The sequence below is a fragment of the Struthio camelus genome, chromosome 1 (assembly GCF_040807025.1).
Source record: "Struthio camelus isolate bStrCam1 chromosome 1, bStrCam1.hap1, whole genome shotgun sequence".
NCBI lineage: Eukaryota > Metazoa > Chordata > Aves > Struthioniformes > Struthionidae > Struthio > Struthio camelus.
In genome coordinates, this window is record NC_090942.1 from 68,147,699 (window position 1) to 68,172,830 (window position 25,132).

General features: G+C 39.0%; 1 protein-coding gene across 10 annotated transcripts in view; it reads left to right on the plus strand.

The window, feature by feature from the left end:
• Window positions 1-25,132, plus strand: part of CAPRIN2 (caprin family member 2) — a 69,071-nt gene that overhangs the window by 26,965 nt on the left and 16,974 nt on the right. For 8 of the 10 annotated variants that reach the window (XM_068946516.1, XM_068946478.1, XM_068946524.1 and 5 more), the window contains exons 4-15: window positions 2,468-2,554; window positions 4,917-5,155; window positions 6,541-6,623; window positions 8,721-8,885; window positions 9,388-9,431; window positions 10,814-11,656; window positions 16,952-17,083; window positions 17,289-17,376; window positions 18,061-18,116; window positions 18,752-18,862; window positions 20,553-20,663; window positions 21,347-21,502. In XM_068946516.1, coding sequence (XP_068802617.1) covers window positions 2,468-2,554; window positions 4,917-5,155; window positions 6,541-6,623; window positions 8,721-8,885; window positions 9,388-9,431; window positions 10,814-11,656; window positions 16,952-17,083; window positions 17,289-17,376; window positions 18,061-18,116; window positions 18,752-18,862; window positions 20,553-20,663; window positions 21,347-21,502 — 2,115 coding nt within the window. The remainder of the gene's footprint in view (window positions 1-2,467; window positions 2,555-4,916; window positions 5,156-6,540; window positions 6,624-8,720; window positions 8,886-9,387; window positions 9,432-10,813; window positions 11,657-16,951; window positions 17,084-17,288; window positions 17,377-18,060; window positions 18,117-18,751; window positions 18,863-20,552; window positions 20,664-21,346; window positions 21,503-25,132) is intronic. The other 2 variants (XM_068946547.1, XM_068946537.1) reach the window with 1 other exon arrangement.

Here is a 25,132-nt window from a genome sequence, read left to right on the forward strand (position 1 = left end):
AAATAGAATGAATGAAATCTGATGGTTTGAAATGGAGTGATGATCCTTTAGTTCCAGTTCCAACTAAATATGGAAGTGTGTGAGCTAGTCTGCTGTTGGGATTAGATCCTAGGTGTTAAACAGTCATTTTTCTTCTGTCAGTAATGAAGTGACACTATTGAACAGCGTTCTCCTGTAGAAGTTTGATTAGTCTTGAGCATGTTTTAAAGCTACTCCGAATTCATTTATCTTTAGACCCTTTGGGCGATGGAAAGCTATTCAGTGGAAGTCAAATGAAGATAAGTAGGAGGCTAAAAAGAGGGAGGGAAAGATTCTATGCTGCCGCATGCATTTGCGAACAACTCGAAACTGTGTAGGCAATGCTCTGTTACCGGCTTTCAGTCTTGCAAGCTGAGGTTAACTTTTAAGGTATTTTTAAATTTGGTTTCTGGAATATCTCAAACTTCTAAAATGGAGAATAAGATTTAGTCCTGCTAGTGAAGTGACCAATGGTAATCAAACTGTTCAGATGACTATTGCAGAAGCACATATTAAAAACAACACTCAGCAGTCAACTAGTACTCTAGTTAACTTCCCCTTTTAGTTAAGATATGGAAATGATGCATTTATACCTCTTTCAGATAGCTTCCTAATGTATAAACAAATACTGGGCCCTAGTGTTTGAAGCTAGAACAGAATTTAATAACTTACACTTGCCTAATGCAAAGTTTAACTGTGTATAATACAGTGCTAGAATTACACCTCTAATGTAACTTCACATCATCTGTGTTTTTCATTGCTTCTTGCATAGAAGTACACGTGTGATCAACTCTTTGCACCAGTATCTTGAACTAAACTAATTGCTCATGATGAATGGCTGCCAGAAATACAGGGTGTTAGCCTTGCTGTAAGGGGAGAAGTTATTTCAAAGATGAGTAACTTACTGGAAGTTAAATGTTCTCTCCCTGTCAATATTTTAACTGTTTTGCAGGCTGAGCAGACTGAGTACTGTCACTCAATCATTCTGTTAATAAATATCGAGTATATGACAAAAGAAGGCCCTTACTTCCCTGTGGGTGGTTATGCTTATCACAGCTCACATAAGCTATATTCTTGGTTCTTGATGTTTTAAGGTGTTGAGCTTTACTCTGGGGTATGCATGGCCCTGGGTACAGTTACTACAATCTACCTAATAAATTGTTAACTTTTGATAGGTTTTACGTGTCAAATATGTGAACACTAGGATCTTAAAAGCCAAGTACTAAGTGAACTTGCTAATTAGTTCTTGAAAATAATGTGATAAGTTGTATGAGGAGGACTTAAAACTACCTAATGAGTGCTTTACAGTAACTAATAGACTTCATTGTGTAAGTAATATTCATGTTTAGGGATGTGTAGCGTACTACAAATAATTAGCAAGCATGAGTAACTAAACAATCAAGCAGGAGACTGCAAAACAAATGAACCTGTAACTTCTTTTCTAGTTGCTTAAGAGCACATAGATGGTGAATTTGCATGTCCCTTGATCTTACTGGGACAATACATAAAGCTTGCACTGCAGTAATTGAAACACTTGTATCAACATTAATATTCACTTATTTGTTCAAACAGCTTTGTTAGACTGACAGACCCATTCTAGAACAACTTCTGAAGTCTTATAAACTATACTTTGAGTGGAAAGCACATGTGGACATCTGAAATTGTTTAACTTGTTACTTCCCAGGCATAATTGATGTGAAGATATCTGAAGCATATCTGAACTACAGGATTTTGTTATCTTCAGAGCTGTCAAGGAGACTTATAAAATGAACAGACTTAGCGGAGAAAGGGAGGAGCTCAAATTGTGTATGAAAATGCTTTTAAGAATCTACTTTTGTATTTTTGAAGAGTGGGGAGTAAAATGTTAAAGCTGTTAATGAAGAAAATAAAGACATTGCTTCATTTGTGGAAGTGAAATTTAAAGGACTCATTTCTGAAAGTATGACTGGTCTACTTTCTGAAGTTCACACAAGTTAGTTACCTGTATATGCTTTCAGCTAAGCATCCAAGTAGATGTTCTGTACTGAAATTGCCTTTCTCCTGTATCACTTCCAAGCTTCCATTATCAGTGTCTGACTTTAAATACCTGTTTTACTGTTGTTGTTAAGGCCTATGGGAACAAAGGAAAAACAGAAAATGAAATAACTAATATGTAGGCTTTCCTGTTTGTACAGTAGTGAACTAAGTATTGTACAAGATATTGCCTGGGCAGTCTTAATATAGGCAAAATATGAAGGTATTTGTATGGCTGGCTTTGTAATGAATCTTGAGCAGCCATGGATGAATGATATTCAAAACTAGATTTAAAGTACCAGTTACAGACAGAAAGGAACATATCTTAAAGTGCAGTTTCAAATGGAAGTAACTACTAATAACTAGTTCTCAATGAGAATTTAAGTAGCGTGTTTGCAATATAACCTGTGTTTTATTTTTACCTATTCTTTTGTAGGAGGCAGTAGAGAAATATGATGAAGTAGTACACAACTTAGAATTTGCCAAGGAGCTTCAGAAGACTTTTTCAGGTCTTAGCCAGGATGTAAGTATAAAATACTCTTTCCTATATTGTTGAAAGATGGCTGACATTTGTGTGCTGTAAGCTTATCCTCTGTTGAAAGGATTGTGCTGCTCTTTTAATGGTGATGTTCATATACTAGTATGCAAAACAGTTGGAAGCTTCTATCTCAGGGAAACAATGTGCTTAAACTGTTTGGAGTAGTGATTACAGCAAAGTGAATATTGACAGCTTTGTATATCACTGGGCTCTATAATCATTATTCACTGTGTACCCTCATAAGAACTTGTACTCAAGCAAAATAGGTCGTTGGAACTTGACTGTGCATGCAAGGTGACTTCAGTTTACTGTGCCTAGTTTTGGTCTGCCAGTGTAAGGAGGATGTAGATAAACTTCAGTTAGTCCAGTATTGGGCTTCTGGATGGTTTTCTTCCAGGTTCTCCTTGGATCTCATGGCAGGGGAACTTAACTTCTGAAGTCTGGGTAAGCAAAGGCTTGGTAGATGATGTAATATTAGCCTTCAAATACTAGAGATTACTGAGAGGATGGAGCCAGGCTTTTCACCAGGAAAATATATATGACAGGAGACTGAGTGGTCATAAATTGAAATTAGAGATTCAGATTAGATAGAAAAACTATTACTTTGAGGATAATTGAGCCCTGGGACAGGCAGCCTGGAGAAGCAGTGGAATTTGTTCTTGGATGCCTTCAAGACCTGACTATAGAAAGCCTAAGCAATCTGGTCTGGATTCTGTGCAGCCCTGCTTTGGTGTGGAGGCTGTGCTAGATGACCTGCCAAGGTCCCTTCAAGGCTCAATTTCTTTAATCCCTTTTCAGCAAGGGGAGACCCTGGGGTTAACAGTAAATCACTTTGGCTTCTGTAAGGAATACATCTCTCGCTAAAATTTTACCAAAGCATGAGGAGTTTGCTGCTTCTTACTTTACTGTAGTTGTCTTTAATTATGGTAAGTTACAGATTGAGGACTCTATTCAGGGTTTAAAGCACTATGTGCAGTATTCTTATGTAAGCAACGTTTTATGTGTTGCTGAAGAAACTCATCTCTTTGTTCTCAAGCAAATATTATCCATATGAAAAGATCTGATCTGAGGTGGTGCTGAGGATCCTAAACATGATTAGTCACTGCTCTGGCATTGTTTCTCCTCCACTTCTAGAATTTTGAAGGGCTGGTAGATGGCTCTTCTCGGTGTTGGCTAAGACCCAAACAATTTTGCTGGAGAGGCCTTTTTTATATATATTCCAGGTACTGCTTTGAGGTTTACTGCACCATGAAAGCAGAGACCTTTCAGCAGTGTTGCTGCTTTGGGTTCCCTCAGTTACTGTATGTTAAGGATAAACTACTGTGTATATTCTTTGAATGTTAAAATGTTAGATTACTTCATATTGCTTTCATATGTAGCTGCCCATGAAATATCAACTGCAGGATTGTGACCTTGTTTTTTTCTGTAAGTGTTTAGTAAACAAGTCTAGTGTTAACTTCTACCAGTTCATGTTCTTGAACTTGTGCTATAAATTAAGGCTAAAGCATTTTGTTTTTTCTCCCTTGGCTCCACTTTTACCAATATGGATTCTATAGCCCGTACTCATTACTGGAACGTTAGGGGCAGTTCTTTGAACAGCATCCTTATGTTCCTTACAGTATGTTCTAGAAAGCTGTGAATTTTCATAAATCTTGCAATGAAAATTAAACTGCCCCATATTGAGGCATTTTATGTTCTGCAGTTATTTGAGTAGCTTCTTACCACATACTAATAGAATTATGCAATAGAAACTTCTTGCCAAATCTGTGGGAGCTGTGTTATCTACCTGACTTTTGTCGCTTATTTAATGAAGTGGTTCAGTCCTGTGCCAACAGAAATAAGGGAATAACTGTAGGATTCTGCTGCGTTCTTTGAATATAAGTATTCATAAGTGAATAGGCAGCTGAAACACCTTATGCATCACTAACAGCATGTGGTAAGTGTTCAAAGCCTAGGTGATCATTTATTTGTGTGTTAGTAGCAAACTTATCAATTCCCTACATTCAGTTGTGAAGGCAGAATAAAGCAACTAGCAGTCAGTACTGTGCCATAATCATGACCTAAATACCTAAAGGCATATTACAAGTGAGAGTGAAACCACTAGTTTCCAGTTTGACTAAAGCTATAGGTTTAGAGTTGAGTGGAGGTACAGGGAGCTTAGCCAGAGGAGGAGCTTCAAAGATCCTAGGTATCTGAAGAAAGAATTAGGAACTTCTGTAATTTTGCCAAGATGAATAGTTATTTTTATCAGTGTGGATGATCAATACTAGAACTCAATGTCTCTTATATTCTAGAATCCTATTACTCAGCCATTGTGTTTAATTGTGGAATTCATGTGTTCAAATAGCTGCTGAAAGCACAGAGAAAGGCTCACCGAAGAGAGAGTCTATTGAAGCTTGAAGCGGAGAAGAAAAAGCTGCGTACAATACTTCAAGTCCAGTATGTGCTGCAGAACTTCACGCAAGAGCATGTTCAGAAAGATTTCAAAGGTGGTGTGAATGGTGCAATATACTTGCCTTCTAAAGAACTAGACTACCTCATAAGATTTGCAAAACTGACATGTCCAGAAAGAAATGAGAACTTGAGGTAAGTTCAAGGTTTTTGCCTAATTAGTATGCTACACTCAATACAGTAAGTGTCCTCTATTTGACACTGCCATGTCTTGAAATATTAGTGTTGGGACACTAATTAAAACTCTGTTCCAGTATACTTGCTCCAACAGCTGTCTGAGATGGGATACAGCAGTAGTACCTCATATGCTTAAGCCTTAAAGGAAACCTGCAGTCATTATGCTTGTTGCCCTAGTTGTGCAAGTTAGATACAAGCCCTGGTATGTTATGTCTCTATGGAAAGAGCCATTCCAGCGCCACCATAAAGCAGGAAGGCTGGTGGCATGCTGTTTCACTGAGGTCTCAACTGTTGGTGAAATGAGTTAAAATAAATATAGAACTGTTTCATACACCTGATGATGCAGATCTATTCCTTTATCCTGAAGAAACAAAGTTTTAGTCCTGAGGTTCTCTTATTTTCATCTTCAAAGTTGTTCAAATAACTTGACTGAAGAGGCTTGTGATACCTTAGTACTAAGTGTCACTCATTTAAAGGTAACAGGCTGTCTCAACAGATGTAACGTGTGCCGGTACTAATTTCGCATCATGTTCATTATATGACCCCCTTATAATATTTAGCATGACCACTTGTCTGTTTTATAACAGTTTGGTAAGAATTCCATTTAGAAAAGGAAAAGGCTATTATTAGGTGGTAAGCTAAAACATCTTATGGACAAGTGTATTTCTATACTCACATGACTTATATTCCTAAACTTCTTAATTTGTCATATGCTCAATTTGCCTAATCTTTGCTCTTAAATTTCCTTTTAAATGAGAGCTACTTATAAAGAGCCAAGGAATTGGTGTTTCTCTTCTTAGTGAAATGAGTAGCTCTAGCTTAGAATCACGATAATGCTTGTTGTGAAAGTATAATACACAATGCCCTTTAGGACGTTATGAATTTAAGTGTATCAGGATGAAACTTAGTGTATGTGGGTGGTCATGGGCCTATGTCAAAGCTTCTCAACAAGTAGCAGAATAGCAGGAATGGCTGATGGTAGCCCCTGCATGTGTGCATCACTGAAAGTGATTAGCTGCTAAAATAGCAATTGTCTCCCTGTTTGGGAACCCTGGCTTGGAATGAAGTCCAGCCTTATGGCCTGATTTGGAGTAGTACTAGGCTCAATCTCTTAGTTGCCAACAGAAGAACTTTACACTTGCCAGATTAAATCGTGCACAAATTGCATAGAAATATAGATGAATCCTCTTCCATAGAGGGTAATGGACTCAGGATTCACTCTGCAAGGCTTAATCTGGAAGGCTAAACATTAGTCAACCTCAAAAAATGAGGGTGGTGGGATGCTACAAGACTAGAAATCTTGGCTATGATTCTATCTGGTAAAATTGTCATTTGATTTAAAGTGTTGAAGACCAGATGGAACAATCATCTCTTTACTTCTGGGACCTTCTAGAAGGCAGTGAGAAACCTGTGGTTGGAACTACATGTAAGTGTCTCATCTAGAAAAAAAACTTAGTTCTAAAACTTGAAGTTTGAGTGCTATTTTAACATATTAAAACAAATTAACATAGACATAGAAGTCTACTAGTTTGAGCACTTTCAAGTGTTGTTTGTAACCCAGTTCTCCAAGGCTAAACAGCTGGTTGTTCTAAATTCTATTTTATTTAGTACAGATCCAGTAACTATTCTGCAATAACAGTCTTCCCCAGGGAAAGGGATCCACTTTTGTGGGTACTGAGGTGCTAGCACCTCTGTTGCATGTGCCTAGATCTTTCTAGGACTAATGATGGTAGTAATCCAGAAGCTGATGCCTGAATACCTTACAGACCCAGGAGAGGGAAACTTTTTGGGTAGCTCTGTGCAACTGAGTAAGTTCAGAATACTGTTCTCAGCCATGACATGCTTAGTAGTTCAGTATACTCTTGTGCATTACAAAGTTTCAGTGACCCCAGAACTAAAGGTCCCTAGCACTGAGTATTTTCTCATCTTGTAGGAATTCCAGGTTCATACCCGTTGTCTGACTAGAGTGCTAAGACCCCGCAGTAAGGGTAGAGGCATTAATGGTACTTGCTGTGATCTGTAACCATCCACAGTGGAGTCTCCCTTTGAGAAATGAAGACACTTCCAACAGGTCAAGCACTCTCAGATCTGTAGGACTCTTACATATTCTTCCATCTGATTTCTTTAGTTTTAAAATCCCTGCTTGCAAACTGACATACACAGAATGTATTTCCATTCTGGTGTCAGAGTGTTTCCTTCCTGCTTGATCTTGTCTGAGGAAACTGCTTACCCGAGTTCTGTTGTCTTTCCCATTGCAAGCAGACTTTGCTTGTGGTGTTTATTCCAGTCTTGTAGTGGCTGTGTTGCAGTAATCTTTCATTTGTCGCTGACAATAACATTGTTGAAACTGTTAAACCAGAGCACTAATGTACCCTATCTAACTTCCACATATGGATAGTCAAACTGACAACTAAATGTTAACATTGCTCTTTTCATCCAGCTATAGACAAAGTGCAAGCTGACCTTGTAAAGCTACAAGCTGGTAGCTTTTTGTCTCATTTCTATTGACATGAGCAAACAGTTGCCTAGGTATCTTAGGCTCCATGTTTTTATTTTTTCTGGCTATCATCTTAAACTACTTGTGTGACCATTTTGCCAGTATCTGTATCTTCCTTCTCGTGACTATCTTGCTTCCTGTTGTGAGCCAGCTGAACTTTCTTTGGGTAAAGCCATTATAATCTCTTACTGCTTTCATTGTCTTGGAAGACAACTTTCTATATCAATCTCAAACTCTAGCTACTCCTCTCATTCATTTGGTTGTTGCTGTTGTGATGGACTGATCTTTCACAGGCGAATATTCATCCTGTTCTCAAGAGTGCCCTGCCTCTAGCCCCTCTGAAATGATATCTAGTATTACTGCTACTTTTGAGGTCTTACTCTGTACTCAGAGCTGTTGTCTGCCTTTTTGCATAAAGAGGAAAACTACACAATCATTATCTGGAGGAATACACAGTGAAGTTTCTCTTTGACCATGTTAACTCTGCTTGATTTCTCTGTGAAACTTCAGAGAATTAAACTCAGTTGGGGAAATGATCTTTCTTTTCCCCTGTTCACTTTTGCAGTTCTTAATTTTTCTTAATTTCTTCCCTAAACGCACCATCCTACCATTAACAGGTCTGTGGGGCAGTTCCATAGTGACTTTGGCTAGCTTTACCCACGCTACAGTCTACAATATGCTTTTAGTATCAACACTGGTTAGTTTATAGGTGGTAAACAAGTCACTTCCTAAATAAGTGGGAAATCACATGGCCCTGTGTTGCTGATACTGACCTAGTGTGTGCTTTTAAGCACAAGTTGCAGTCTTACCTCTGCATTGCAGAGATGCCTTCTGCTATAACATATGAAGCAGCCTAACAAACCCTTTCCTTTGCTAAAACATTTGATTGCTGTACCTCTAAGGCCTGTGAACTTGGAGAAGTTGCAGTCTATCCAAATGGAGGAAGTAAGGAGTCAGACCTGTAATCCGAATGCTTCTTAATCTGAAGTTTTCATATCTTAACTTAATGGGTTTTTTACTCTTCAGATAAACACATGAAGGACCTGTTATCCAAACTGCTAGACTCTGGTTACTTTGAAAGTATTCCAACTCCTCGTACCACTGTGCCAGTAAAAGAATTGGAAGAAGAAGCAAATAGAAAATCTGAGAGGACAAGGCAGATGTCAAAAGGAGAGTCTGTCAAAGAATCAGGTGGAATATTTTAGGGTTAAATTTCTGTTTAATGTTGGGATAAGCTTGAACTGATCATTGCATTGCATAGCTTCATGCTAAGTCTAATCCTGTGCTATAGCTCACTTGCAATACAGTAACTAAAACTGAACCTGAAAGCCTGGCAACCCTATTCTGACTAATATAATAGAAAACAATCTTACTGATGATAATAGGATGGGTTTGTGCCTTTTGAATAAACCTCTGTTGAAGCTGTGAGAAATGCCTGGTGTAAGGAGTTTTATATATCACAATAATCAAATTGTGGATACTTCAAAATGTCTCTAACTCTAAAATTCAAGTGTAAAAACCAAATTTAACAAAGCTTGTCTAATCATCTCATTTTGAATGATAAGCTGAGCTTTTGGAATACCTGATTTAGAAACTGATATTTAGAAACTGATAATAGAATTGGAGACTTGGTACTGTTTAGTTTGCATCTTTATGTTTGATCAGTTGAAACAAATTAACATCCTTTCTCTAGAATCCCTTATGGAGCTTATGAAGTCTGAAATACAGCCACAAGAGGTAAGATAATCCACTAACTGCTTTCCTTAAGTATTGTTACTTATCAGAAATTTAGTTGTCCTTCTGCAGTCAGACTTCAAAAGGGAGTCTAAACAGCTTGTGTTGCCTCACATAGGAAGCATTAAAGACTTAGTTGCACTTCTACTTCTAACCCAAAATTTGTTTTCTCTGAGGTATTTGCGGGTAAATCGGGAGGGCTTATGTGAAATAATGTAATACTTAAATGTGCTGGAGCATGTCACTGAAGAAATCAAAGCATCAGCTTTTAAGTGGAAACAATGATTTTTATGTACTACAGTACAGAGAAAATACACATTTACTAGAGCTGTCTCTGAAAACTGAATTTATTGTAATAGACTTAATATTGGTAGGGTTGAGAATGATGTAGATCCTACTGATTTGTCAGAAAAGTAGGATTCCCTAGACAACCTTCTGTGCATCAGGGTGTATAGACTTGTTTAAACAGCCCTTCAAACTCTTGAGTTGAGGTACTCAAGCTTCAATGGGCAGTACCATAAAAACTATTATGTGTAAATGAAAAAGGAGGATGGGTGCCCTTTGGGAAGTAGAAATACTGGTGCTTAATGCTGAATCACTATTTCCCAGTTATTCCACTAGAGGGAGTACTTTAGAACAGGCTTTTGTAATCTACTGTAACATTATCTGACTTGAGTTTTCTGGTGACTTGTCAAAAAATCACAGCTAGTAAGTCTTGTACATTTCTGCACTTAAGATATTTGCTTCCTGTTTAGGACAAAATAGTAACTCAAAACTTTAGGACATCTTATAACTGAGCTCCCAGACTTATTGAGAATAAGCAGACTGGAGTTGAATCCAGTTGTACTAACTCTGAGATCTGGTGACTTGTTAGTTTTTAAGCTCCTATTAAGTACAAGGAGGGCTGGCTATATATACTTGGTTACTGGAGTTCCAAATGGTCAAAGGTTTTTTGGGGAAGTGGTAGTGCTGCTATGCTATTAGAAGAACAGCTGCTAATATAGTACCACAGCACTTTAGATGCTACTTAGGAAGAAAATTACCTTTGCAAAAATTGTGACTGAACTTGATATGGCACTGCCTATGAACATCAGTTAGGATAGAGGATAAGGGTCATAGGTTCCCTCAGCTCTGGCACGTTTCACTTTTGCTGTTCAGGACTCTTTCATACTCCTGTGGTGTGCCAAGAAAAACTAGTTGGTGACTGCAGTGTTGTAAAATAAAGCTATGGCTGTCTGCATAGTTTCTATGGCTAGTGCTTAAACTGTCTAGGTTCTGCTTTTGGCCAGAAACTTTTCAGTAGTTGGGTGACCTAACTTAACTGACCTGAATTGTAGTAGCAAAATGTTTTCTTGGGAGCCATTAAGTTTCTTTGGTCTATATAGTTTCTCAACAGGCGTTATTTGCCTGAAGCAGAGTACTCTGTCAAGAAGAAGCCGGAAGAGCCCAAATCTTGGGAAGCTGAGTGTGCTAGAAAGCAAGAACCTCCGAAGTCCTGGGAAATGCTTGTTGATATCGAAGAGCAGGAACAGAAGCAGAAACCAGAGCCCCTAAAGCCTTGGGAATCTCGTGTTAGGCAGCAGGAACCAAAAAGGCCAGACTCCCCAAAGCCTTGGGAAACCCGCGTTAAAGAGGAGGAACAGAAACATGAGTCTACAAAACCCTGGGAGGCTCGTGTTGAAGAGGAACAGAAGAAGCAAGAAGCTCCAAAGGCCTGGGTAGCACGTGTTCGAGAAGAGCAGGAATCCCCCAGACCTTGGGTCCCTAAGGTTAGGGAAGAGCAGGAGCAGAAGAAACAGGAGTCACCTAAGCCATGGGTAGCAAAAGTTAGGGAAGAACAGGAACAGAAAAAGCAGGAAGCCCCAAAACCTTGGGTAACCAAAGTTAAGGAAGAACCAGAAAAAAAGCAGGAGTCTCCAAAACCTTGGGTAAGCCAAACTAGAGAGGAGCCAGAACAAAAGAAGCAAGAGCCTGTGAAATCATGGAACGTGCATGTTAGGGAAGAGCCAGAGCAAAAGAGGCAGGAGCCTGTGAAGGCTTGGGCTGCCCATGTTAGGGAGGAGCCAGAACAAAAGAAGCAGGAGTCTCAAGAGGCTTGGGAAGCCGCTGACAGGCAGAAGCAAGTGTCATCTCAGCAGTTACAGAATCCTCCGAAGTCCTGGGGAGCTGCAAGTGTTGGGCCAAAGGAGCAGATGGGGCCAAAGAAGTTTGATATGGAACCCAAAGAAGTGAGTTGGCATATGTAGTATTAACTGTCGTAAGCTTTTGGCACTAGTGCATTGGACTAAAGCTGCATATTAGCAGAGGCTTTATAAGGTGCAATTTGTAGGCCTATATTTAGGCCTCCATTTTATTCTTGCTTTGGGGAAGTGAAGCTTAACTGCCAGAATTGAATTAACTTTGAACACAAGATGGTACCCTCTGCCACTTGTATCATACAGTAGTGCTGCTTTTGAGCCTTGAATCTCTGCTTTATGCATAAGGCAGAGAAGAATGAACGTAGCTCATCCCTAGCTATTGGCTCTGTCCAGTGCTATCACTACAAAGCAGGTATGACTCATCCAGGGATCAAATACTTTGTCGGTGACTGCATACGAATAGCCCTTCAGTAATTTTTTAGGCTTTTGATTAAAATAGCTGCTAATTCTAGAGATATCTAACATCTAGATCAAGCAATGCCAACTGTACAGCAGCTTAAATATGTATTTCCAGATGAATGCATAAGCTGTAGTGCTGTCCTGAAGATTCAAGCAATAGCATAGTTTGTTTTAGAAATGTAAAAAGTAGCTATTGCAGGACTTACAGATGAAGAAACTCTTAGGAAAGCAAAGGTAATACAAATAGGAGCTATCTGTATTCAGATAGCAACAACTGACGCCACAAAGATGGTAAGCAAAGCAGAGTTCAGTTATGTCCTCAAGAGCAGCATTTAATCTAGAGTTAGAGGAATTAAACTCTCATACGAGGCTGTCAGCACTACTGTCGTCTTTCTGCAAGAGAACAACTCAATTCACTCTGTTACTCATAGCAAATGATTAAGCCTAAGTCTTGTCAATAAGTTTGGCATAACTGAAAAACTGATATTCTTGTACCTAGAGGCGGGAGCGCAAGCAGAAGGTTGAACAGGAAATAAAAAGAGTGGGTAACATGCAGCACTGGGTAACAAAATGGGAGTAAGGTGTCTCAGCTTGATTGTTGATCTCTACCTGAAGCTGACTAGAATCATGTGTCCCCTGGTGGTGGTGATACTGGTGCAAAACCTGATTCTTCCACACTAAGTAACTCTGAGCACAAGTAGGTGTTGGGTGCCTAACTATGCATGGTACTACTATAATTGGAACTACCTTCACTAAGCATTTTAAGATGCTCTGAGTTTCTGGTGTTCAGATGAACTTAAGGCTTAAATGCAAGATACTTCCTAATGAGGTAGGCCTGTTTTCCATAGGATGGAAAGATGGATGGCTTAAGTGGTGGACAAAGCTTTGCAGTAAGGAAAAAGGAGGGGCTGCAGTCAGTTGGAGAAACTTGCAAACTGCCCAGGCATTTTCATAGTAATGTGCAGGTATGCAAGTCAGCTAAATCAAACTGAATGAAATATTGGAACATAAAGTTGCTTAGAAGTTGACTTGCTGAATAAAGTAAATGCAGCATATTTTCTAAGTACTCCAGAACTTTGACCTACCTGGGGAGTTGCCTTCTATTCAAGTACACTATAGTAAAACATCAGCTGGCTTTATTTTTGCCTAGTACCTTTTGAGAAATTGTAACATCAAAAGCATACTGAATGATTGAACGTAGTGTATTTGTCAGCCTTGCTAGTTCCCAGAACCAGTTTTCTTAGTGTCTTGGGTACAATTGGGATGCAATTGTACTTAGTTTGACTTATGAGCTGTGTGTATGTGTGGAGAGAATATGGTGGTCAATGTTTTGAACTTTTTTTGGAGAATAACTTCACATGAGCAAAGGCAAGAGGAGGCAGTGGAATGCTCTTTTTTGGAGAATAACTTTTTTTGGAGAATAACTTCACATGAGCAAAGGCAAGAGGAGGCAGTGGAATGCTATAGCTGGCTTCATTTCACTCCCTGGGAGAACCTATAAAATGACCTTGGGCAAAGGTCTAAGTATGATAGATAAAGGCTTATGTCACTTCTGCGCTCTGGAGTTGTCACTGAGCCTTTCTTTACTCCCTGGAATAAATCTGTTAGAGCTCTGAGACATCCCTTAATAAACTTCAAGGTTTTGATGTCTCAAAAGGTGTTCACTTAACTAAATGTATTGTAAGGCCCAGTACCCAAGTTGGGCCTTTGAAAACAGTGAGCTGATGCACAGGTCTTAAATTGTTGTATGTAAATATTTATGCAGCCTGTGGACAAGTAAATGTGGCTATGGCTGAATTTATAGCCTTCTCTGTGACAGTGAAACTGAGAAACTTTGCTGCTACCCAGTAGAGTAACTCATTACCTGCTGTGAATGCTACTCTCAGCAGAAAGTGAAGGTTGACTCTTAACTACATGGCAGTGCTAATCATTGTGATTCCAGCTCAGGTGTCACCACTCTAACTGATCTAGTATTCTAGAGCTAATGTAATGAGGGCATGTGTCTTAAAATGGAGTTTGACTAATATGTGAGGTACCTGGAATGTATATTAGAGTAGTATTGGTCTATATGAATAGACCTTCAGCATCTGAAAATATCAAAAGCTTTAACAGAGATGCCTAACAGCTGGACATTTTGAGTAAAATTCCAAAGCTGGTCAAGGCACATTGACTAGCCTTGTTTATTTGCATTGGTTTAGCAGGTCTTAAAACAAATTCTAGATCTTTCAACTCCATTTAGTTCTTTGTACATTCCCAAGTGTTATACAACTGCTATAAGTAAATCAGTGTAGCTTTTGTTGAATGCATAGTGTCAAAGTTAAGGTCTAATTTGTTGTCACAGTGGTAACTCTCAAACTTCTGTGCTGTGTAAAACTCTAACCTGAATGCTTTTTGAAGCACTAATGTTAGACATGTAATATCAGCAAACAAATTTAATGTCAGCTGGACTGTTAGGCAGCTAAACTCTATGAAAGAATCTGCTGCCAGCCTGTAACTACTTCCAGAAGCATCTAATCCTAGGCTAGAAAAACTTCAGTTTAGAAGCCTCTTAAGAATCTTATGTACTTGCTCTTTTTCGAAGCATCTTCCTTCATGAAGGCACAAAACCTGAAGTAGTCATTAACTTTCTGATGCTTTTGCTACATATTCTATATAGCACTTATATATTTTACTCTTGTGCATCTAAGTTGAAGCAGGAGCAAAACAACAAATTCATATCAGGTAATGGTGCTACACAACTTCTGGTTTGTGTATTTTAATACATGCAGAAAACAAAGCAACTTGACAGTGTGGAGGTCTCAGTGTTTCAGTGCTGGCTTAATGCCCTAACATTATGTAGCCCTGTATGGATGCTCTTCCAGTTGAAATAAAGCTATGAGCATAATGGTATACAGCATGATCTGAAGAGTATCTGGGGAAGGAGATGACTACACAAGTAGCACAAACATGCAGAAGCCTGCACTGTCTCATTTATTGTCAAAGATGCAGTCTGTCTTCTGCTTCCATTCCCTTTGCTTGATATGTTTAATGTGCTAAGCCAAACTTGGGTAGCTAGTGAACAATCTTAATAGCTTCAGACACTGCCACACTTGACCTGGTTAGGTGACCTAAAAGTGAAAAGTTTCTTCTGTTACCAGTTGCAAACATAGAATCTGTTTGGTAACTTACTTGTGTCTTAATAAACAGTAGTGAGGAGAAGAGAAGCATTTATCAAGCAGTTTGCATAATGAGCTTATGACAGCAAGTATCTTAAAATTATTTGTGCTTATAAGTGAGGGCTAGTAAAGTGATGGACAGGAATGTTCCCATTCCTCATAATTAACTGGTAGCTTGTTATGTTCTTATTTAACCATAACTTCTGTCCTGGACCTGGATTCATAATGGCTTTAGTTTGTCGCTGAAGAAAACTTGCAGCAATATAAACTTGTGTACAGTCAGTAATGCAAGTTATTTTTTGAGTAAGTTCTAATTAAAATAGCATACTTAAAGTGTGTCTTTGTATTACCCTTTTAGCTCTAGAATAAAATAGCCAAATTTCTCACAGCTCAACACGTAGTTATCATGTGTGCCACATAAATATTGGAACTAGACTTATTCAGAGTTAATGCAGTGCTGCATGTACACAGATTATGCTTTGTGAAGCTCACTAAACCCTGCAAGCCTCTTGTGCATGTAACAGGAATTTCTGCAAATGCTAGCAATTAGTTTCAGATAACTGTTGAAATGCAGGGCTGATGTATTTCCAAGCTTATTAGCTTAAAACTGGGCTAAGTAGAGCATTTCAACTTGTTTTGAATCCAGCCTGACAATCAGAATGCTGTGATATGTATACCTTTCTGCCATGTTTTTTGCAATGACTTAGTTCAAATACTCGAATACTGTTATACAGTATATTAAAGTGGTAGCCTCCTATTAGAAAGACAAACATGCCTTTGCTTTCCATACAGTGCAAACACCTGTTCTTGTGTGCATCAACATTTAGACCATTTGAAATAATGTGACCATCCTTTGTCTTCTAATTTGTCTCTCTAGCTAGAGAGACAAACAGAAAAGCAATGATTCTTTACAGAATCACTGAGTTGTAGCTTTAAAATTAAAACAAGCTCAGTCCTTTTCCCCCAAGCGACTCTCAATGTTTTAGATTATCTAAACAGCAATCTTGCATTATTGTCACTCTGCAAATAACAGGGCTTCTTTTTAAGGAGTCTGTCATAACTTTCTAGTACCTTAGACTCATCTGTTCTCTAATAAAATGTTCCCCCTTTAAATAAGGTGAAGTGAGAATCAGTTGGGATGAGCTTTTAAGGACCATCTGAAACACTTAAAAATAAGCAAAAGTCTATGCTTAGCAGCCATGTTAGGTTCCCAGGAGGGGAAACAGGTATAAGTTTCATGTCAAATTTTGAGTTTTATATAATCTCTTGCAGGAGCTGGTGCGTTGAGAGTTATCTGGCTCCTAAATGCAAGCACTTAGGTCTGATGCTGAGTAATTTGCTTGCAATGCCTCTCAAGTGCAGTTTCTTTAGAATCTCTGGAAATGCCATCCCAATAAAAGATCTGTACTTACTGGCTCTGCTGTGTTAAACCTTTAGTGCAGTTTTTTTTTTTCTTAAGTTTGTCCTGGCCCTCAACTTAAATGTATGAGCTTCTTTATCTGTGTTTAGTGCTAAATTAAGCACCATCTAACTTATTGCCTCATCTTATTTGGCCATAAGAAAATAAATGAAGTGAATTCTGTGGCTTTAACTAGTTGTGGCAACGGTAAGCTGGTTGTGAAGTGAAGCTTGATTCAGGAAACATCAGTAACAGCACAGGATTCCTTGGTCTGTGGTGTCAGACTTCTCTAACTTGCTCTGGAACTATGTTGGATGAGGCAGCTTGTCTTCCTCCCAGTGCTATTTCTAACATCCTTTTTCTCTTTATTAGGTGCCTAAACCTGTACATCAGCCAGCTGCAGAATTTTGCTCTACTTCAACTCTTCCGAAAGACCCAGTACTAAGAAGGGAAAAACTTCAAGATCTGATGACTCAGATACAAGGGACTTATAACTTCATGCAGGTATGTGTCATCCCCCCTGCTGTTGTAGCACAAAGCTCTGATACCTGCTAGATCAGGAAAAATGTGGTGCTGAGAATGCATGTGTGCACTGAATAAATGGATCTACCTGTATTGCCAGGTAGTGTCTTGCCAGATGAGAATGTTGCATCTATATCTGGAACTTAATTTTGAGTTTTCCCCAGCTGATGATCCTTTTCTCTTTAAGGAGTCCATTCTGGATTTTGATAAAGCTTCACCAAGTGCCATTGGTTCATCCCAACAAACTTCAGTTACTCCAGCAAGTAGTCCTGTAGGTAAGTAATACCATAGATGTAAACTGTATGTAAGCTTTTGAGAATACCATCAAGTTGTGCTTGGGGTTGTAGATCAGTAGGCCAAATGGGGAAAACAGCTTGTCTAATTAGCAATACCAATGTTTGACGTCTCAAGAGAGCAGCTTGAGATACTCTCGCCTGTTTAAAGTGCTGCTGGAGGTAGCTTAAGTTGATTCATTTGTCTGGAAGTGTAGTCTTTACATGATCACTGACATGCATCTGATGTACCCAGCTGCAGAATGGGCATGCTATACTTGTGTACCAAATCTGTTTAGATGTGGCATATATAGATACACAACATGAATGCGCTCAGGGTAAGCAGTTATCTAGCTGAAACTTTCTGTCATGGGCCTTGATAAGAAACTGCTTATATGGGACTTAAGCTGTAAAATGAACTTAACCACTTTCTAAATAAATGTTTAATTGCTCCTGTTTTAATAAACTAGATATGTCTATCACTGAATACCTGTCACTTTTTAAAAAATGTAGTTTTCAAATGTGTGCATTTCAGTGGTGCTGAACAAAGTCTAAACACTTGCAGTGCGTAGACTAAAAATAGTACACATCTTCATACATGTTCTCAAAAAGCTCATTTTGAACTACATTTAGTGCTTTTGAACTTAAAAACAAATGTTACTTGACTAATTCATTACTCTCTTATAGCTTCAAAAGAACAAAAACTGCCAAGTCAAAGTGATTTTCTTCAACAGCCACTCCAAGTAAGTTGAAGTTAAGACCGCACTGAAGATGTGGAATGGTAGCCAAGAAATAATATAGAAGTTACTTGCTGGTAACAGACTTTGCATCTTGGTTTGTCTTATCAATGTTCTTGTAACATTCTGTATAACTTGAATTTTAGCTTGCGAGTCTAAGGTCATTCAAATGCTGATTGCATTTTCTCATAGCAGAAGTGAATGTTTGAAGTCTTTTGAAGTAAGTGTGGAGGAAGTGTTCTTCAATAGTCTTAATATTTAACCCATAGATTCAAGTCATAGCTAATGGTGTTGTGAAAGAAAACATGCTGCTTTTCCAGGTACTGCACATCCACTTCAGTTTTGTTCATGTCTCACTTATGTGAAAGATACAAGATCTCAAACTTCAACAGCCATGGTTGAAAGTGAACCTAAAGTATTGTGCTCATGTCTTACTACGCTGGCTTTTAAATAGGTTTATTTGTCATTAGTAAGAACTCCTAAGAAATGTAAAGACTAACTGGCCAAAGCATGTAGGTGGTTAGCTCCTGCTTCGTTCTGAGGTGTAGACTTTGTTCACTTATACCCAAAGTGTGAGTCTCAAGGAAACAAAATATTCCAGATAGCCTTTCAAAACCTTATCTTAAGTTTCTTTTTGCAAGGCTGCTGCTTCTCCTGTGACATTGCATGGTTCAAATACTTCCCTGGCATCTGCTGATCAGACTCTCTCTGGCTCTGAAACTGAAGATTTGGTGACACCACAGACACCACAGGTAATATTTTCTGGGGTTCACTGGCACTCAAAGATTTGAAATAGCCATCCTTCACTGAAAGTTTTGATGGGACTTCTGAATAACTGTACTTGAACAATACAGGAACAGCGCGTGAGTAACAGTGACCAGGTCTTCTGCCCTGTAACACTTCAGAAGGGGTTTGAAAATCTCCCTTCCGATACTGCATGAATGCTGTGATGTGAGCAGTCTGTCCTGTGAAATGGGAAGGGTGTGGCATGAAAGATGCAGGCTAGAAAGTACTGTGTTCTTGCAGGAACATGTGAGCAACATTTGATGTGGTTAGTGTAAAATAGTCCCTCTAATGACAACATAGATGCTGCATATTTTAGATAGTGTCATAAAAATGACACCTTTCTGTGTAAGGTGAAGACTGAGATGTCTTCTCTCAAGCAGTAGTTGAAGAAATACTGGGAGTCTGGCTTCTTGATGTTGAGCTAAGGCCTTAGACTTTACTTGCCTACCTATATGGATATACAGTTTAATTTGCAGCTATCCTTCAAGTATACTATAAGGGCTGAAAGTATTATTTTGATTCATGCTTCTGCGGAACAAAGTCTTGTTGAGGAACTCTTGCTAATGTGTATATTAAGGAAAGCAGTGTGGTCTTTCCCACTGGACTCTAATGTGATGTAGGATATAGATTATAATGGGGAAACGTTCATGCATTTTTTCCTAGTGTTTTTTGTTGATGTGCATACTCCATGAGTATACTGTACATGCAGGATTTACTCCTACTCATTAATATAATGTAGAGCTGAATGCACGTCAGGACTGTGCTATTTTGCTACCTTTGGATCAGTGGTTTTGGCCTGATCCTTAACAGTTTCTCTCACTTCCAGTGATATCAGACTTCTTGTGTTGTCGGGGTTAAACTTTGCTGTTTTATATGTATTCAGATCTGCTGTGCTATAATGTAGGACTTTTGATTTAACAGAATGTCAGGTTTTGCTAGTTCAGTGGTTGGAATTCAAGTTGCTTGTGCCTGACCCATCTCTGGTACCTTAGCTTTGAAGTGTGAAGGCTTTCTCTTCCACGAGCAGCAGGAGGATTGTGGACAGCGCTAAAAACATAGCTTGATGCTAGCACAACCAGAAAATGCACTCTATGCTGACACTGCACTAGTATGCAAGTGCAGGACTGGCTGCAGTACCTGTGATGGTGTACATGGTGAGAGTAGTATTGGTAGTCTTCAGCCCTCGGCTGAGAGTATCTAAGTATAAGCAACCCTTCAAAACCTAGCGTTACAAGTGTGAGTTGAACACCATGATGTGTAGGTTTTGCAGGGGCTGCCTGCCTAAGTTTAGTTCTGAAGCCATGTTAAACAAAAAACTTGCCAACCTTAATATAAGACACATGTATCCATTTAATTCAGTGAGGTGGGTGTGTCTGACTTCACTAAACTGTTTGAAACAATCTAAAGTTCTTAGAATTCTCTCTTTTCAAAAGGCCAGTTGTACAACCCATCATGTAGGAAGGGTAACCTAAAGGTAATTACGTGAAGCATTTTGTTAAGCTCACTGCTTGGTGTGCTTTGGACCTACCATATTTCCTTTGTTTTTTCAAAATCCACCTGTTCCAAGTCATGCGCTGGTACGTTATAGCTTTAACAGAACCTTGTGCTTTCTGCAGTGCTTCTTGTAATAGCTAGTGTATATATGGCTTCTTTCAGGTATCAGCATCGCTTTCTCAAGAGACTGAGAAATATACTTCTCAGCCACTGTATCAGACAAGCTCACGTATTTCTGAGCCTCTGATGCCCAAAAAGATTGAAATTGCCCAGGTGAGCCATCACAAATAACTTGTAGTCTAAATATTAATGATACTGTGTGATAGAGTAATACAGGCAAGGTTGGTTGCTAAAATGTGTAGAGATCTTTACCAGTGCTTTTGAATTGTGATTCCTGCAGTATACTGGCATCTGAAATAAACACTTCATTTTGCCACTTGCATAGGTGAGTCTTAATGCTGACTAATATTTTGTTTGAGCAGCTCAGCCCTGTTTCTAATCTGAACTGTAACTTACTAAGTTGGAAAAAAAGTCAAACCCCCCAAAACCTTCCTGAGCTCCTTTGGAAAGGAGCAGAGGTAACTTAATGTTATTCAGAAGGAGTTACTTTCCAATAAATTGGACAAAGCACTCCATATTTCCTTAGTAGTGGGGTGGGGGGAAAAATCCTAATTTCTCTGTGGTGAAATTATTACAATGAGTGGTATGTACAGTAGTGCATAGGCACATTTCACTTAATCAGCAGAGACTGCAATAGAAGTACTGATTGCTGAGGATGCACAGCAAGATTTGAAACTGTAAGCAAAAGCTATTTTGTGGCTCTGCTATGTCCAAATGTCATCCTGCAGAATCTGCTGACTTCTGATGGTTCAGGCTTTAGAGCAAATTAACTGCTTCTGTTGCAGCCTGATAACTATCTGGTGACCTTTCATTACATATTTTTGTTCCTCCCTCAGGCAACTATTCCCCTCTCAAGTGAGCCACAGTCACCATTGCCTACTTCAAGCACCTCCATGTCACCAGTAGTACAACCAGGGCAAACCTTTCAATCTCCTCCAGCAAGTAGCAGTTCTGTCACAATAACAGCGGCTCCCTTTCAGGCTATGCAGACTGTAAGTATGTGACTTGACACACAAATAATTGATAAGCATGTTCATAACTTAGTCCTAATATTTAGAAGTTTGCTGCCCATGATATAGTACAGAACTTCAAATCATTCTGATGTTTTCATATCAAACTGATTTAGTATGCTGCTTCTCCATTGCCTTCCGAACTTAAACAGCTCATGTCTAAGAGATCCTACTTTGGTCCCTGTCTAGTTCCAATGCCTAAGACTGAAATATTATGGTATCCTCAAGGAACTAACAGGGACAAGTCAGATCTGAAATCAACAGATTTATACATATGCCCCAAGGTAGAGGTGACTGTACTTAAACTGTTCTTATGTATAGATATCAAGTAAAGACTGTAGAAAAGTAGCGAATCCTTAAGTTCTTCCCTGTCGTTAGTGCTATAAAGCTTTCTGTAGTGTGAACTTGTCTTGCTGCAGTTTAAATCATTTGTAGTGGCAGGTTCAAACTTGGCCTGTTGGAATCATGGAAGACTTATCCTTTATAAGTAAGAATCTAGCTCATGATCCTGTCTAACAGGTAGTCAGTAGTAGATCTCTAGGGAAGAGTTTACAAAGCCTGCAGTCTCTTGCATGTATCAGAATGTCTTCAGGGCATTCATCATTAGTAACGTTCTTCTGCCATCTAGCAATCCGGGGTGCAGGTCCCTTCTGGAAGGATGCAGAGGAAGAGTTTCCATGTAGCAGCTTTTTGTGCTCCCATCCCTGTCTTTGGGCTTATCTGCTCCCTTGTTTAGAAGATGGTAAAAAGCTGAGACTAACCTTGTTTCACTTCTATATAACCTTGAGGTGCAGTACACAGATGATAAAGCTGAAAAAAAATTCCACATCAGTTCTTCAGATGGTAAAGGATTACTTAATGTGTCTGAAACTATTTTCATGAATGTCTTCTGAAGTTGCTATGTGTTCCCCATCTGAAGTGTTGAATCCTGTGGATGTGCTTCTTCAAAAGACAAATGCAATTCAATGAGTTCTGCAGCTTGTTTTCTAACTGAGCCCTTCACTGACTCGAGCATAGAATTTCAAGGCCAACTGGTAGCTATTTCTAACACTGACATTTGGAATAATGGGCAGTTTTATCCTTAATTTTTGGAAGATTGTGCTAGCTTTTCCTGTAAACCCCCTTCATAGGCACCACCACATGAAAGGATACCTATTTGACTTCCTGAAGCAAATGATCTTTGTTCTTCATCTTTCCATTGAAGGCAGCAAACTCTCCCCATATGGTAGCATATTCTCTACTGCTCAAAAGCAAACCTAGGAAACAGGTCATCTGAGACTTTTCTGAAGGCACTCTTCACTTGAACAAATGTACTAATGCAGTTCCACAACTTGCTGGACAGCCTGTGTCTTGCCATATTGAGTTGTATGTAGTAGGATTTGGTGAAAGTAGGTAGTTAAAATTCCTGGGCCTAAAGCTTCACCTGTGACCTCCTAGAGTAGTCTGTAGTAAATCACTACCATGATGCTCCTACTCTTGCCTTTCTGTATTTGTAGAAATAGTTCCAGAGAACCTTCCTCAGAGGCATGTAATTTTGACCACATTCTGAATAAGGCTAGTGGTGGTGGGAAGATTGTTCTAAGTTAGATCCGTTTAAATTACGCTGCTACTGAAATAACTGGGTTTGCTATGCCAATTAAGTAATTGTGGGTCATGCAAAACAGCTTGAGGTTTTTGTTCCTTCTTTCTAGTGGTATTTAAGCATTTATATACCAAAGATGGGTATGTTCAAATGTCTTAGTTCACAGAGAAAATTAGGTTAGCCTTACACCTCAGTTCTTATCTGGGATAATATAGAGCCTTTTTTAGTATTATACAAGTAAAAAGTACTTGTTCTTCTTACTAAGCCTGGAGTACTCATTAGTTTAGCAAGTTAGGTGAAGACTTTTTCATGGAAGTGGACTCCCCCATGATGCTTCTAAAGAAGCATCTTATGATCAAGAAATCCAGACTCTTTTTGGGGACCCAGTCTGTAAGATAAGTGTCTGTCATGATCTAAATACAGGTTTTAGTCTCATTCTGAACCTAATGTTTCTTCTCAGAATGCTTTTGATCAAAAGGGTAGCATTGTAAGTTTACTTGAATTAATGCTGTGGTGTATTCAGATGTTAAATGTTCAAGACTTCTTTCAGGGCTCCTGGAAGACAGCGTGCCAACTGGGATGTTGGGTCAGGCTGATACAACAGATGTTTGTCACTAAACCACTATGATCTTAGTTTCTCTTGAAGTGATGGCTGAGTCTTGCAAATCTTTTAATTCATGGCTCTCTTCCTACCTCCACTGATTAGATGCTCACTGCTGCCAAGAGTACAGCTGTTGGATTTCAATAGATAGCAGTCAGATACTTCCTTGCCAAATAACAATGACACTGCAGTGACAGTAATGGAAACCTCAGTTGGTTATGTTGTTCTCAGATGTCTGGCTGCCATTGTCTTTACAAAAGCTTAAAGGCAGATGTTACCTGTAGCCTAACTCCTTCATTAGAATTTCACCTATAACCTTCACTGATAGGAAAAAGCAGGCCACTTGCTACAAATAGTCCATGATGACTATCCTGCCTGACTCTACTGCGTTCTTCATTTTTACTGCAAAGTGATTCTTTCTGTGTAAACTATAATAACTTTTGCAATTGCTAGTGAGGATTGCCTCAGTAGCAGCCAAATACTGTTCCTGAGTGAATTTGCTATGACAACAGGAGTTTTTGACTGAATTTGATAGTGCTCATTGTTATACAGTCTTTTAGTCTGGCTAAAAGGATGGCTTGAAGTTTGACTGGAAAGGAATGAGTGATCACTAAAAAGTTAGCATCTGCACTGTTTTTTTCTGTTGGTGTACCTGAGTGCCACATATCAAGAAAATATTACCATAATGGAATTTTAAGGTAAGGGAACTGTTAGTATGGCCTTAATCATTTGTGGCAACAAGCTGTAATAACTTCCCCTTGCATGGGGTCTCTTGATCACTAGTAAAACTTCCTTAAGTTTTATTTAAGCTGTCTTTCTGTTTCTGCAAGACTGCTACCATGCAGAATTTCCCTCTGAAATATCAAGTATGTCTCGTGATGGGGAGGAAGTATGTGGAAGAAGCTAGAACTTCTGATTCTATATTTCATTCTCTAAGCAGTCTCAAAGTTTGAAATCTCTGCCGTAATTGCCCAAAGCATGTAACAAGGCTTTAAGAGAAGGGGCATCCCCCTGTTCATCTCTTCTATGTCCCTTTTTGTTCTGAATGTACCTAACATGACATCTAGCTGAAATGTAGAGTCTCTTGCAAGTGTACTAGCCAGTGTTCTCTGGCAAAGATCCAAAAAGTAATATCTCTGGACAGATGGAGCTTTCTGGATGAGGAATTGAGGCACAAAATAGTGATAAAGGAGTGAGTACTGCTGTATACTTGTATGAGCCAGGCTTTTCCCTATGCGTATGTTTTTAGCCTGATGTTTTGTCTGATTGTGGAAGGCCTTATGCTTTTTTCATGTAAGTATGCCCTCTTTACCCACTGATACAATGGGAAAAATTAATGTTTTCAAAGCATGAAGCACTGGCCTAGACTCCCTCCATGCTGACTTTTGCGTTCAACAAGAATTTCATGAGTGCTGCTGAGAACACGTGC